The sequence below is a fragment of the Manis pentadactyla genome, chromosome 3 (genome assembly GCF_030020395.1).
Source record: "Manis pentadactyla isolate mManPen7 chromosome 3, mManPen7.hap1, whole genome shotgun sequence".
Taxonomy (NCBI): Eukaryota; Metazoa; Chordata; class Mammalia; order Pholidota; family Manidae; genus Manis; species Manis pentadactyla.
The window spans coordinates 75,585,456-75,600,964 of NC_080021.1; the positions used below are offsets into that span (position 1 = coordinate 75,585,456).

At 40.9% G+C, this 15,509-nt stretch overlaps 1 protein-coding gene across 5 annotated transcripts in view; it reads right to left on the reverse strand.

The window, feature by feature from the left end:
• Window positions 1–357: 357 nt before the first annotated feature.
• Window positions 358–15,509, reverse strand: part of CHD7 (chromodomain helicase DNA binding protein 7) — a 193,253-nt gene continuing 178,101 nt past the window's right edge. For 3 of the 5 annotated variants that reach the window (XM_036907539.2, XM_036907543.2, XM_036907545.2), the window contains 13 exons: window positions 15,139–15,268; window positions 14,674–14,746; window positions 14,466–14,520; window positions 13,540–13,768; window positions 13,081–13,289; window positions 12,287–12,958; window positions 11,233–11,393; window positions 8,923–9,150; window positions 8,245–8,688; window positions 4,925–5,146; window positions 3,755–3,895; window positions 3,440–3,544; window positions 358–2,217 (listed from right to left, as the gene is read on the reverse strand). In XM_036907539.2, coding sequence (XP_036763434.2) covers window positions 1,309–2,217; window positions 3,440–3,544; window positions 3,755–3,895; window positions 4,925–5,146; window positions 8,245–8,688; window positions 8,923–9,150; window positions 11,233–11,393; window positions 12,287–12,958; window positions 13,081–13,289; window positions 13,540–13,768; window positions 14,466–14,520; window positions 14,674–14,746; window positions 15,139–15,268 — 3,578 coding nt within the window. In that variant the 3' untranslated portion in view covers window positions 358–1,308. The remainder of the gene's footprint in view (window positions 2,218–3,439; window positions 3,545–3,754; window positions 3,896–4,924; window positions 5,147–8,244; window positions 8,689–8,922; window positions 9,151–11,232; window positions 11,394–12,286; window positions 12,959–13,080; window positions 13,290–13,539; window positions 13,769–14,465; window positions 14,521–14,673; window positions 14,747–15,138; window positions 15,269–15,509) is intronic. The other 2 variants (XM_036907541.2, XM_036907542.2) reach the window with 2 other exon arrangements.

A 15,509-nucleotide genomic window follows, 5' to 3' on the forward strand; every position in this document is an offset into this window, starting at 1 on the left:
CCTCATTTTTCCTTTGCCCTTTTGTTCTTCAGTGTACCACATTATCAGACACTGCACACATTTTAAAGTATTCTCAGTCTCAGATGCCCTTTTGAGGGAGTAATAGGAGGTTTTTGTGTGTGGTTCTGTTGAGATATCTGGAGTGGAATTATGTGAAGGTAATTTTAGTTTTTTTCTTCCTGTCTAGGCTGAAGACAATCAGCTTAGCATATTACTAACAGCTCATCTGGTATAAGAGGATATATCAAGAAATTGTACAAAGGCCAGAATGCTGTATTTGCATCTATTATGAATACAAAAACTAGAGTGAACACCAGTTCCCCTACATACTACATTCTATAATTACATCGCTGCATATCATGGGTCACTTTTATTAAAAGCATCATTACTACAGTTGGCAGCAATTTACATTTTATCTTACATGATAGCAGTTTTCAAAGAAAAAAATAAAAGGACATCACAACAAAGAAAAACAATACATTTACAAAGTCATGTCTGTAAACTTCAAGGCTAGTTTAGAGCTGAGGTAATGCTGTTTTAGCTTTGTGGCTAAAGTAACAAAGTCCTTTAATTTAAAAAAGGTACCTGATTCTCTCTTCTCTCACTCTTTATTTACTCATCTATTTATTTTGTTTATACCAGTGCATTACAAGACCACAAGACAATGGAACTGTAGTTCTGTCTGGCAAGAACCCTCCCAGTAGGTTAATTTCCAAAGGGACCCTTCACATTCAACAGCTGCCTTATTATTGCTGCGCCTCGGGACAGAGACGTTCACACTAACGTGGAGATTGTCAGAGTGTATGGATATGTGTGTATGAGCAAATGTGGGAACCCCCATACAGTCAAAATAGGGAAACAAATGAGCAAGTATGATATGTATGGTAAATTTCATCTTGACCTTCACAGCAAAAAAATTAAAATTAAAAATTAAATATATAACTTCATACTTCCTTTGAGCAGCACTTCCTTCCATTAGTGCCACTCAGTTACAAATTGCTCTTTATTATAATACCAATGGTACCAAAAGGAAAAGAAGAAAAGCAGAGCATTATGTAAGTTTCCTTAAAAAGACAAGATCACCTCTCAAATTTCATCTCTCCTAGGGATAATAAATAATGCACTGCACAATACTTAATGACCAAGATACCTTTTGACACACCTGTATAAACATGACTTGGACTTTTTTTTTGCTACACTATGTTACAGAACAGCTTATAAAACTAGGTATGAACATTAACTGTGAGTGTAAACAGTAGGACTACCACTTGTCAAAAGTTTTAAACACTTTAATCGGACTGGTACTGGTCACTCATCATTTTCATTGTGTTCCATCTCCTCCCCCCCGTCAAGCGAGTCCAGCTCTTCACCCTGTGCCATCTCGTCTTCTAAGGCGGAGGACTCCGCCGTCTTGTCCAGGTTCTCGTCGGCGTCACTGCCCTCTGGGTTCTCGGGCTGCGGGAAGGCACCGCCCTCGGCCTTGTCGGGGGCCTTCTCCTCGCTGGCGCCCGCGGCACTCTGGAGTCCGGCTAGTGCGGGGAAGCCGGGCAGCGTCAAGCCTCCCAGCCCCGGAGGTAGAAACATGGATGGGTAGAAGAGGCCCGGGGCCACGGTGGACAGGAGGAAAGGGTTGAAGGCGAGCGGGTTGGAGGGCAGGCCGGCCGGGCCGGTAGCAGCGCCCGCAGAGCCATTCGAAGAGTCAGGGGCCGAAAGGGCATCTGTGCTTTTCTCAGAGTCCTTGTTCTCGTCCTCGTTCCCATGGCCTTTGTCGTCCGCCTTGGGGGCACTGTCGTCCGCGTCCGCCTGGCCGGGGGTGCTCGTGGCGCTCCCAGGGGCTGCCGCCAGGGGGCTGTTGAGCAGCCCACCTAGGCCAAACACGCCGGGCAGGCCGGCCATGCCCGGCAGCATGAGTGGCAGGACGGCGCCCGCGCCCTTGGCGTCGCTGCCCGCGGAGGCCAGGCCCGGGGGGAAGCCCATGAGGCCTGCTAGCTGCAGTGACTGCAGGTTCTGGAGATTCTGAAGGCTGGTGAGGTCCATTCCGGCAAAGAGGCTGTTCACCAGCAGAGGGTTGATTCCGGACGTGGAGGCCACGGCGGCGGCGGCGGCCGCGGCACGGGCGATCTCACTTTTGGGCCTCCGCCCTCTGCGGCTGGCACCCTCGCCCCGCACCACTGGGCCTGTGAGCAGGCGGTCAAACATGGACTCGGGAACGAAACCCTGAAGCAAACAGGGAGCAAACAGCGGCTATAATGACTGTCGAAGAAAACAGTGTCAATGTGCCCCTCTGCGACGACTGAAAATTGACATTCTGGATGGAGATACATAAGCTATTATTCCCGATTTAGGAAAGGAAAAATCCTGTTTTGCATTACACTGGCTCTTTGGAGCTGTTAAAGGCTACACTATCAGTGAGTAAATGTCAAGTCATCTGCATCCATAACTTGAGAAATAATACATCTGACAGAAGTCGAAAAATATGGAAAACTTAAAATTACATTTTAGTATCTACCCTAGAGAAACAAAAACGTACGTTCACACAAAGCCTCTACACAAATGTATATAGCAGGTCTACTCAAAACTGTCCAAGTCTTGCGAACGGCCCCAGCATCCTCACCTGGGTGATGACACCCACGCCCAAGGGTCCTCCATGCAAGGCAGGACCGCTCAGCAATGGGAAGGAGCACACTTTTGACACATGCAACCACTTGGATGAACCTCAGTCTGATCAAAGAAGTCCTCTCAAAATGGTTACATAAAATTTCTGCTTCCATTTACAGAACATTTTCAAGAAGACAAAACTCTGGGTATGGAGAAGAGAGCAGCTGTTGCCAGGGGCTGGGGGTGGTGGGGAGAATAATACAAGGAAGCTTTGGGGCTGATGGAACTGTCTGTATTCTGATTATGGTGGCAGTTCAAGAAAGTATACATGTATTACGAGAGACAGAACTGTACACCAAAAAAAAAAAAAGAATTTTACTGTATAAACAGGTAAACAAAAAGAATCAAGATATTGCTAATTTTACAAAGAAATAGAAAAAAAGGTTTGGCAGAATTGTATTTTTTTATGTTTATTTTCAAATCAGATATCACAGTTAATCTTAATGGTCTCAACCCCCATAAATTCCATTCCACAGATGGTCTGTTAAGTAGACTTACCTGGGGTGTTCCTACTGTAGTAAATCTACTTTCAACACCACAAATGTGTATTTCTATACAATCCTTTTAAATCACAGCTGTCAAATTAATTCACTTTGGATTGATTCATTGATATAAGAAATGATGATATATTAATGATGTAGGAAAATGTAGCTTATAATTTCTTTAAGCTAAGAATAAGTTATAATTGAATAATTAAATGGTGAATAGAAAATAAAGAAAAATTCAGGGAAACTGTTTTGTACAGACCCTTTCTTGGTAGAAAGGCAGGATTTGTACTTACAGACTGTTTAACAATATCAGTCCAGTCTGGAGCAACTGCAAATTCAGGATTTTCTTCCAGCCACCTGGGTAGATCTTTCATTGGAGGTGCCATAGCTCCACCCATCTGAGAAGCATTTGAAAAATGACTTAAAAACACATAAATTCTTCCCTCTTCCCCTTCACATCTGCATATATGCACATATACGTACATATATCATATATGCATGTTCTGGAAGAAACATGATTCTTTTTCCTTATAAAGAATGTCAGGATAAAACACTTTTTCCTGGAATAAGAAATCACATAGGTATCAAATCCCTTCCCCAGCATTTACCTTCTTCCCATTTCGTTTATTGACAACAGGCACCCTTTCTTCTCCAGTCAAAGTGTTTATATCCAATTTATTAGGGTTTCGACATCTGTGTCGTTTCTGTTTCGGTTTCTGAAATGAGGAAAACAGTACATCCGTATTCTTCTGCAAAAAAGAAAAATGTATTTAGAAAAACTGTACCTAGGACTTATTCTTTCCTTTATAAATGATGAAGAGAACAGTCAAGCTATTTTCAATTACTATGAAAGTTTCAAGAATCATTTTGATTATTAGAAATTATATTTTTCCTTAAAGGAAACATTTTTTTTCCAGTACATGAGGGAACTAAACAAACATTTAGTAAGCTGAGAATCTGCTTTTCCTTTGGTCTATCAATAACCTCGCTTAAAGTCTTTTCTCCAAATGTTCGACCAAGTCATGGTGTTTTTAAATGAAACTTTCTTTAGTATTTTGGTAATTTCAACTCAGTGACTTGAATGAATACAGAGGAATCATGTCTAGGACACAAGACTGTTCATGAGGAGAACCAACCAAAGGGATGGGAGAACTTTTGCAGGAGCAGGCCTTCTGAGTGGCAAGAACTCAACTCAGGCTAAACTCAATAAAATAAAATGTAAAATCCTATGTTTAGGTTTTAAAAATCAATCAGATAAATATAGGAAGTAAAAGATATGCTCTGCTAGCTAACAAACCGTCTATGTGACAGATCATCTGAAGATACTAATGTTTAATATGAGACATAAGTGTTAGTTGCTTTAAAAAAAAAGCTAATAAAATCTTGGGCTGCATTAGCTGGTCAAATCTCTGCAAGTAACAGCTCTTAGTATGCTGTGCTGATCAGATCTGGTCTGGAGCCCACTGAAGCACATCCATGAGTATTATCCCAATAACGAGACTGCCTGGAAACCACACCATGTAAAGGTAACTGAAAAAATTATGTTAGTTGGTGGGAGAAGAAAAAAGTATGGAAATGCATAGTAGGCATCTTCAAGTAACTCCAGAGCTGCCCTGAAGCCAGTTTCTCTAAAGTATATAATGACAAAAACTGGAAAACCTTTGAGATGAGAAATTCAAGCAAAAGGCACAGGGAACAGGGATTTCTATGCCATATGAGAGAATAAAATGGACTATCCTAGCAAGATTTCTCCCAACACTGGGCTCTGTAATACTTACTGGTACATAACTTGGCATATCAACAGTGTAAGTAGGATGCAGCTTCAGCCATTCAACTAAATCCTTATTTTTAGGAGCGTCTTCCCCAACCAGCCTAGTCCCATCTTCGAGATTTATAACAGGGATCCGCGTGTCTGGGTCCAGCTGTCCAGGAGAAGGAATGTTTCTTGTAGGTGGGGTCTCTATATCTTCTTCAAAAGCTTTGGTCACCTCAGCATCCTCCTGCAGAAAGTTGACAATGGTCAGAATTCTCACAGTAAGAGAAAGATTCCAACAGTGTCCTATCCTAACAGAATACTATCCTAGTATAACAGATCTTTTGAGCAAAAAGGGAAAAAAGTTACTTGAAACAATATCAGTTTTGTAACAGCTATTAAATTAGAAAAAGAAACTTTAATGTCATTCTTCACATTGTCAAATTTGTAGTTAGGTAGAAAATTCACAGTCCATCAATGAAGACTCCATGTTTGAGATCTTAAGCAAGCCAGTGGGAATACAACAGGGCACTCTAGTCTTTAGTTTCATATGAATGAAAGGTAGCCTCTCAGTCTTTCTTGGGCATCCCTGGATGACATCATTAAAGAAACTATAATTAAAGGAATGTTCCAAGAGCCAGTTTGTATGTAGCTTTTGGCTACTCTGTGAACTGTACAGTTTTGTTGGTAGTATAATATTCTGTATAGGTCTTTGTGGCAAGATAAATCTAACTGAGGTCTAGACTCTACCACCATCCAGCCACTGGTCCTCAAAGACTGTTATTTCAACCTCCAGACATCTTTTTTGTCAGCTCATCTGTTCCTTCCTAGTACTCCTACTTTGGTGCAGATCTTCACTGCCCACCCATGTACAGCAGTATTTCCAAATGGTCTCCCTGACTAAAATGCTCCCTTGTTTAATTCAAACTCTGCACTGCTATGCTGGAGTCAGTTTTCTAAAATGCACACTTCTTAGTTCAAAACCTTATGTCACATCACTCCCCATTTTAAGCTGTTTTGGTGATTGAACCCCCACCTCCTTCAGGATAGAAAATCTAAGCTATTCAGTATAGCAATCAAGGCCCTCCACAATTTGCATCTGACCTCATCTCCAAGCTCCTCTTGCTGAACCTCACCTCACCTCCTCCCCAAACTCCCTGGCCAGTAACTTGTAGTTCACCAGACACAACAGGCTCTCTCTGCACTCGGTCCCTTTGCATATATTCTCCCCTCCCCCTATTTTCAAATGATCAAGCCCTATACAGTCTCCAAAACTTAACCGAAATATGACCATATGTAGGGAAACTTCCTCATCTGCTTCTCCCCGTACCCTCCTCCCTCTATTCCATTCTTTCCTTGGGCTCAACAAAGTAGCCCACTCATGCCTCAGGACTATCATACATTATTTATCTGTCACCCATCTTAACACTGAGTTCCCTAGTGCAAACACCTGCAGGGCCTTTGTTCTTCACATCCCAGGCCCTGGCACAGAAGGCACAGCTGGCTTCCACAGTGCTGCTGACTGCACCCTACTTTTTACAGCAGCACAAGATTGTCTCTGCCTGGAATGCTGACATAATACAAGATTTTAGGGTTTGTCTTGTTCCATATACTACCAACCTTTATGCTTGCTTCTTCACTACTGTTTATTTATAGAGTAATCAGTGTTTTCTTATGTGCATGCATATAACCCTCTATAACACCAAAAAAATCATCCAACATCTGACATTAATAAATTAATTCTCTATATATCTATTAGGAATTTTGAGCCAAGTTGTTAAATGTGACTTTAGAAAAAGAAAAATATCAATCAATTCTTAGGGATAGCTTAAAACATGTGAAATGAATAAAGTTAGCCTCAAGTTCAATACAGGGTATGCAATTACGAGGGGAAGAGAGCACATGGGTTGTACTCTTAATTCCACAAACAGTATTCAAATATTAATTCAAATATTAAACATAATAGTAAGTGAGAAGAGGTATGAGCTACAGAAATTCCTCAATTTGTCAATCGTTACAGAGAAAGGATCTTCAGTGAACAAAATCTATCAAAGTGTTAGGGTAGTTTCAAGCAGAAAGGCTAACTGATAGTGAAACAACTTTGGGACTCACATACCTAGAAATGGCATTTTAACTTGTGGAACATCTGATCCATTATGACGTATATTTTTACAATTTAAAAATAATCATATAAAATCATATAATAATCATATAAAATCAATAAAAATGACTCTTATGATGAATGGTGCATTGGGTAATGAATTTTTTAAATGAACTTTTAACCACCTGTATGTTTCTGTCAATCAGACCCGACCAGTGGACAAATTGCAGTTAATACTATTTTGCCATTTCTAGACTTTAATTCAACCATACTTCTTCCTACCCTTTTAAGTTATTAAGCTTTCTCAAGGTTCAAGAAATAGAAAATGGGCAAATAACAACATGGGTGGAATAAGGAAAAACATTGAAACACGTCTCTCCTCAGTTTCAAATTTCAGTGTTTCCCAAACTGTCTTGCTGTCAAAGGCACAGGCCCACCATTCCTGGAGGGATAGCTCCTCACCCACAGTGAACTCCAGCACCACTGTGCTAATTCAGGTTCCAAACCAACAGGCTTAAGATATCTAGGACTAGTTAGCCCTTTTAAAAGGAACTGCATGTGATCAGGTTCTTTGGGGTGAGACCCTTGGCATTAGTTAGGAGGCACATTTTCAGGTGGAGGGAAGGAAGCCAATTAGGGAAGAGAATTAGATTACACTGCACTTACTTCCTTTGAATTGAAAAAGAAAACGTCTAAATTCATTGGCACATGTTATTTCATTTGAACCTAAACTAGCACAGATCTTCATTCAGTTAAGCTGTTTAAAATATGTAATTGTGGAGGTAGGAGAATTTGCAATTGCTAGCTTTGCAGACAACAATAAATCTTACATCTTAAAACTGAACATTTGTATTCATCTCATAAACGCCAGGCCCAAAAGATATCAATATATTTAAGAGCAGAAGCTTTTCCTCCTCAAGAATTCAGAGATAACAATTATAGGCTCAGAAGAACATGTTTTTGTTTCAGGCTAGTCTTCCGAGAGTAATCAATATACCAGAATCTTGGGAAGAATAAATCCTCAAGCTACATTTGGTTCAGGCCAAGTGATCTCTATGTATCAATGCTCACCACCGTTTTTCAGCTCAGAACCATGACTCTGTCCACTGTAATTCTATTTCACTGTGGAAGAAGCCAGCTTTCACACCATGTCACTCAGAGGAACACAGACTAGTGCCAGCAGCAGTGGAGGGCCCCGGCTGTCAGTGTGGGCACATACAATGTAAGTGAGCTCCTGAACTTACTGCACTCAGTGGTGTCCGTTTGTGGCTCATGAAAAGCAGGTCGAGGCCCTCCACGTTTTTCCTCCTTCCCCGCCTCCTCTTCACGGGAGGCTCTCCACCTGCCAGGGAGCCGTTAAGCAGATGCTTTGTGGGTGTGCGTGACAGACCTGCCTGGAGCAGTTCCATTTGAGTCTTAAAGGCATCAGACACTGGTGTTGAGACATTAGGCAAGATAAACTTTGAAGTAAGAGATGAAAAATTTGAGGTAGAGCTTGTTGCCTCTCTTGAGGCCTTTGATAAATCTACAACTTTTTCTTGTCCATTTTCTGAGACCACCTGAGACTCCCGCAGCTGGGCAACCATCTCCATGAGGTTTCGCCGCTTGGCAGCTCTCTCAGCCTCGATTTCAATTTTCCTCCTCCTCCTCCTCCGCTGGCGAGGGACAGAGAGGTTGAGGGCATCTTCCTATTGAAAAATACCAACAAAGTAATGAGCGAAAATTGTATCTGCTCTATGGGCTGGCTTGCAGAAACACAGAACAAGCAGCTTAAGGAATTAAACATTCATGACTGGTGAGAAGCTTTGAGCAATAGCAGCCATCTTATTTCTAAGCAGAAGGAGGGTAACACAGTTTCCTAACTGAGTGAAGAATTAGAGGGCTTCCTTTTAAACCGCCAAACACAAGCTGCTCTAACTTACCTTTGACAACTGAGGTGAAGTGTGGAGGTCCTCGCTTCCACTGATGCTAGCTTGGCCGACCATGGAGAGTTCAGCGAAGCTCCTCTTCTGCAGGGGACTGTCCATGGTGGGTGGTGTGAAACCCGGGATAAGGCCCTGGAAATCAAACATCTGGCGCCTATTTACTGGCCATTTGCCTTTCAACACTGCTTCACAGATGTTGTCTAATCGATTTATCATTACTCGATCCTAGAGGGAGAAGAGGAGTCACACAAAATTGTAACAAAGACCTGGTGAAAACTGCTAGAGAAATATTTCCACCAAGATGCTCAAAAACATAAAATGTTGAAAACTCAACAGTATGCAAAAAATAAAAGAAAACAAAAAACATGCAAGGAGATAAACAAAATCTACTCAAATTACTCCTCTCGTGGAAGGTCCCAGGGTGGCCCCAGGACAGAAAACTTAGTATTTTTCAGTTGCCAACACTGAATCACATAAATTAGAAAACATTACAAATCATAGGGGAATGTCCACAGTAACTATGGAGCCCTGCATTTAGCTTCTTGATGCTCTGGTAAGCTTCAGATCCACAGGCTGGGTTGCAGTCTGTCCCAGAAAATGGGACATCATTAGTGTCACTATTAATAAAGTTCAGCATTACGAAATGGGCACCAACCTAGGAACACCTAATGAATGTCAATTTGCATTCTCCACCTATTACCACTTCAAATTTCATTGAAGCGTGTACATTAAAAATTTCTAATTACAGCTCTTAGGCCTGGCTTCCATAGATTAAAAGTGCCTGCTATGAAAGACCTTTTGACTGATCTGGGAAACTCCCTTCTATACTCAATAAAGGAGATTAGTGTAATGGGGGAAATAAGCAGGGATACAGAGAGAAAGTATCTTTGATAGTACACTCTTCAGTTAAAAATTTCACATTGTTTCTTACACAACCAACACTATGCAAGAGCAATCTGGGGATGAGTCAACTGAAGCCGCTTCAGTGTTGCTCGGTTTAACCAGACATCCCTGTTATGGTGAACAGAGTGATTATTTCCCCACCCTGAAAAACATGCCCAAAGCACATAGGGATTTATTACAAAATTATGCTAGTTAGCCAAAAAATAATTTCTACTTTGCTTTTGGTTACAGATCACTGCATTTGGAATTATCTCATAATATATTGGAGCAAATGGGCCAATAGCCCACCTTTCTCCCAAGTTAAGGAGACTGTAAGTTTCCAAATATATGAAGTTGTCTTAAATCTGAAAGTTCTGCTTCATATTTTAAAAAATTAAAGCAACAATTTTTAAGGTCCACACATTTTCCCTTGTGCACTGTTGGTGGGATTGTAAATGGCTAGTTGCTATTGAAAACACTACAGTGTTTCCTCAAAAAATTAAAAATAGAACTACATTATAACTCAGCAATCCCACTTCTAGGTATGTATATCCACAAGAATTAAAGCAGGATCTCAAATAAATTAGTTCACCCATGTTATAGTAGCACTATAATAAGCCAGGAGGTAGAAGGAACCCAAGTGTCAAGTGTCCCTAAGATGGATGAACAGATAAAGAAAATGTGGTGTAATTATACAATGGAACATTATTTGGCCCTAAACAGGAAGGAAATTCCTGTCACTTGCTGCCATGTGGATAAACCTTGGGGACATTATGCTAAGTGAAATAAACGAATCACAAAAAGACAAATATTGCATGATTCCACTTACATGAGCTATGTAAAATAGTCAAATTCATAGAAGCAGAAACTAGAACAGTGATTACTAGGGATTGGGGGAAGGGAAGGAGATCTGTTTAATGGGTATAAAGCTTCAGTCATGCAAGATAAAAAGTTCTGGAGATTGGTTTCATAACAATGTGAATATACTTAAAACTACTGAAATGTACTTAAATTTGGTGAAGATCCTAAATTTCATGTTATATGTTTTTTACCACCATGAGAAAAACAAAGTCCACATATTTTATTTTGCCAAAGGGCAGGTCTGTTGAAATAATAATCTATAGATTATACTGTACAACATTATTACTAACCTAAGAAATCTTTTCAAGGAGCCACAGATCTATATGAACACTTCTATTTCTTATTATCTTTTCTTCATGTGATTTTCCTATCCTATTATAAAACGTATTCTATAGACTTTTTACTTTGGGCTTTTCCAGATCATTCTTTAAGACATAAGAAAAAATCTACAGTCTTCATCCACTACATCAAAGTTTACCTTAAAATTAATTAGAGAATCCCCCTACAATAATTTCCTCCACTGTTTTTTTGTCAACAAAACAAAACACCAAAGAACCCACCAACCTTAGGCCAAAATGAGAAGGCAAATGTTCTTTCATGAAGGAGCTGAGCTACTGAAGGGTCCCCATCCTCCATGTAGAATCCGTCTCTGGTTTCGTCCCTAGCAGTGCTCACAGAGGCATTGCTTTCTTCGTCGAAATTCTTCCCCCTAGAGACAGCTCCTGCTGAGAAATGAGTTAATGTGCATCACTCACAACCAGTCTGTGACTGAAACAGAAGTTTAAAGATGACATGATGAAAAATTTGAATACCAATCAGCTCCATTTCACTGAGTAGCTACTATATGGCTAGAATGGTGTCAGGCATTTTACAAATCTTGTCTTAAAGCTCTCAATGGTCCTTTCATGTAGATAGTGTTATTTGCATTTTATAGATGAAACAGCAGAGATTTAGGGAGATTATACCACTAGTCATCTGACATACTGCATGTAAATCTCAGAGGAGGCTGAATGACAACCAAGTCTTTCACTCAAGAGCCTATGTCCCTCCTCACAGGGAAAAGGATTAATGCATTGGCTCATGTTCAAAGCTCTAGCTCCACAGAACAGAATGGTACAGCACCTTAGTCCACCTTGGTTCTACTCTGTGCCAGGTACAGCAGCCTAACTGTGACTTAGAAAGAAACTGGTTGTTTTCTAATTCTATGCCTACCCTTTATTTCTGAACTAAAGCTAAATAAATTAAGCATTGTTTGTGCTAAAATAATTACCAGTATTTACTCAGTGAATGATTCTTCTCCCTCACATTTAGCCATCCAAATTAAAACTACTTCTCAATATGCTCCTACTCTGAAGTTAACTGACCCCCATCCTTAATCCAGAAATTGTCATGTGTCCATAAAGCTCTTCTGAGCTTTTAAGGTGTTTGAAATACTGTTTACATGCCACATCAGAGCAAAACATACATCTAAGCATACCCCAAAATGAACCCTTCACAGAAGAAAATGCACACTAATCTACCTTCAAAACAAACATGAGCTCTCGTTGCGTGACATGGAAACACAGTGTGTCACTAGTGCCACTGTGTTGGGGGCAAGGCTTGGAGGGCTGGGCATTACCTTCAGGCTGGGAAGACTCCTCCGACTTATCATCGTCCTCCAGCTTTTCTTCTTCGTCCTCTTCAGAACCTTTTTCTGAAATAGACTTGGGCCCTGAGACTGCACTGACCTCCACCCCTTTCAGCTCACTTCTCACAGAGCCAGCCTCAGCCTCACAGCCCTGCTTGCTGCCCTTCTCCCTGTCGTCCAGTCCTTCCTCCTCTTCCTTCGCCTCAGGTTTCTCTGCAGCAGCTGTGGTTCTGGGCTCCTCCACTTTGCCTTCCATTTGTCCCATCACCTTCTCATCCTGGACGTGGGTGGATGAGATGACTGTGGGCGTCTGGCCAAATCCAACAGCCAGTGGGTTCAAGGAAGATATGTTACCTGCCCCTCTGTTCTGAGCAAAGTTTTTGTGTGCATCCAGGAAGGAGAGCTCCGGGTCATTAAGGATGTGATAATCCGTCCGGCTGACCCCATGTTTCGCAGCACCAACCAGCAAGTCTCGGTCATGCCTTCCACACTCCCACCACTCGGGCAGCTCCAAACTTGGCTGGCAGAGCTTCAGCCTCTCTCCCAGCTGAGGGTGGTGAAGAACCTGCTCGCGTATTTTCCGCAGCAGTTCAATGCGGTAGAGAGTTCTGGAGGCACGCTCTTCTGTGATTGGCTCTATCATGGAGGAGAGGTCGGGTGATTCTGCAACAGAGAAACAACTGTATTACTTGGGAAAAACCCAAGTATGCTTTAAATTGTTCACTCTCTTATTTTTCACTCTATTGGCCTTTCAGTATAGAACTTTTGTTACCAAATGAACCTACCATCATCTGGCTTAGTGGGCATTCGACACACCCGCCTACACATGGCCACAAAACAACTGAAGTATTTCTCCAAACTCTCATCAGACTTTTTGTCAAGTCTGGCAAAGGCTCGAAACTGATTCCAGTCAAACTGCTGTTTCATGGGGTCAAAAATAACGCCAAAAGTGGACACCACACGATAAAAATCAGCCTCTTCTCTTCTTGTCCACCTATCAGAAAAAAGACATTAGCTTGGATTGTACTTGGGGATGAAAGGCTTAAAGCTTATTATTCCTTGTCCTCTTTTCCCTTAAACTTAATACATAGTACTTATTTTGGGGGTGGGAGACAGACTGCTTTCATATACTGAGGCTCTCTGACAGTCATTCTCTCAGATGGGATTCCTGCCTCTTGTGGGCCTAGAAGAGCAGGGAAGAGAGGAATGTACCAGGAGCTGAGTAAAACCCTGAAGAAACTCACTTCTGCCGTTTCTCAGATATGATAGCTTCCCTTTCCGCTTCCAGGGCTCTCACTTCCTCCCGAGGCCGCCGTCTGCGCCGGTCAGTCTTCATTAGGGCCTCTTGCCTCATTTGCTGCCTTTTATAGCTGCGCTGATAGGCAGTAATGAGCCGGCGCAGACGGGTAGTCAGGGTTGAGGTGTTAGGCCAGTAAAGTTGGCCTAACTCAGCATTACTCTCACTGTGCTTGCCTGGGGAAGTGGAAAAATATTGTTGAAATGTGTAGCTGCAATCTTGCAATATACAGGATTTTCCATCAAAACAAGATGACTCATTAACATTCAAATAACAGTAAGAGAGAGGGCAACTTGGTGCCCTTGTTTTTAAAATATAAATAAGGAATAATACTAATATGAAATTTATTTACTATTTTTTTAACTCCTCAGGGGGGGAAAAATGGTTTATTTTTCAGTTTTCCATAAAGAAACATGCTCTGTGCCATGACCTACATTATAAGGGGGCTCTCCTGTGATATACTTAGAATAATAATCTTGAACATAAAAAATTATCACATAATTGTTAGCTAATGGTTTTACATTATGCAAAAGGTCAGCATTCCATAAACTCGCAGTATTTCAGATACTTAGTAAATGCTCAACTCCCAAGAGATGTTTCTAAAGACACCAAAATGTTCTCACTAACTGGTATAAAATAAATATATAAATTATCTTAATTCAGAATGTAATTATTTTATCAAAGAAAGTCAATGTAATGAAAAATCAATGATAAACAATACATAAAATTATTCACAAAAGGAATGAATCAGCATAGAAGAAATAACATTTTAAGATGCTCCCATCACAAGGAAGCCGAAGCCCCTGCCTGATGCATGAATGTGCCTGAACTGCACACATTTGCTGGGTTCCATGGGCTTTTATGCAGCCTAACCTGTGGTGCGTATTTCCGTGGATTCTTCCTTATCTTCTGGAGAATTTGCAAATTCCTTAAAAGCAAAGAAAAAAAACAGAATTATTTTCACTTGGAGTTTTATTTTGCTTTACCTTTTAAAGAAAAGACCATTATCTATAAAGTTTAACAAGTCTTATATGGGCATATATTAATGGTGCTGTTAAAGTCAATATACTCAAGTTCTTACATCTATTTCATCCTTGAATGGTGTTCTGGTTGGTTTATATTCTGGGTCTTCATCTTCTCTATCAAATTCTCCCCTATATAGAAATTTTAAAAATGTTTAAGTCATCCTTGTAAGCAAGAGACTGAAGGGGGCTTGGGAAGGAGTAACAATCTGCCCAATGCTATTTTTAATTCTGGGTTTGACATCAAAAAGGATTCTATCATTATTTGAAACGTGTAGCTATCAGGGGAGGCATGGGTGTGTTGAGGGGACTGTCATTATTTGGAAAAGACAAACAAATTTTAGATTATCTAGATACTATATTGTGTTTAAACAGTCATTATGTATAAATCAACTATACTGATAAACATCACTTAAGTTCAAATCAGATGCAATGTAATGCACAGTGCAGTGTAAGAAGCAAACTGTGCCAATAGATGTAATGCTGACATAAAGTTTATTAAAAATTTTAAATGTCCTTCTTACCCGTCACCACCATCTGCTAGCATGTCTGTTCCTCTTTGCTCTGCAGCTATGGCCTTGGCATCGGGCATGCCAACTCGTTCCAGAAAGCACAGCGCAGGGTCAGCTCGCATAGAATTGTACTTCTCATAGCCTGTGTCATCCCCACCAGCCCAGAAGACACAGACAGAAATGAGGAAAGGCCCGTCACTGACAAAATCACAGCACTGCTGCAACAGGCGAAGCGTGCTTCTCAGTTGAGATTATCATTTATGGTGCACTTAAATGAACCGTGTTTTAGTAGAGCATTCTATGGAACACTCACTCCAGGGCAGATTTTGGGGGGCAAGTTACATTTCAGGGATGTTATCAGGAAAACCACAAATACTAACAGC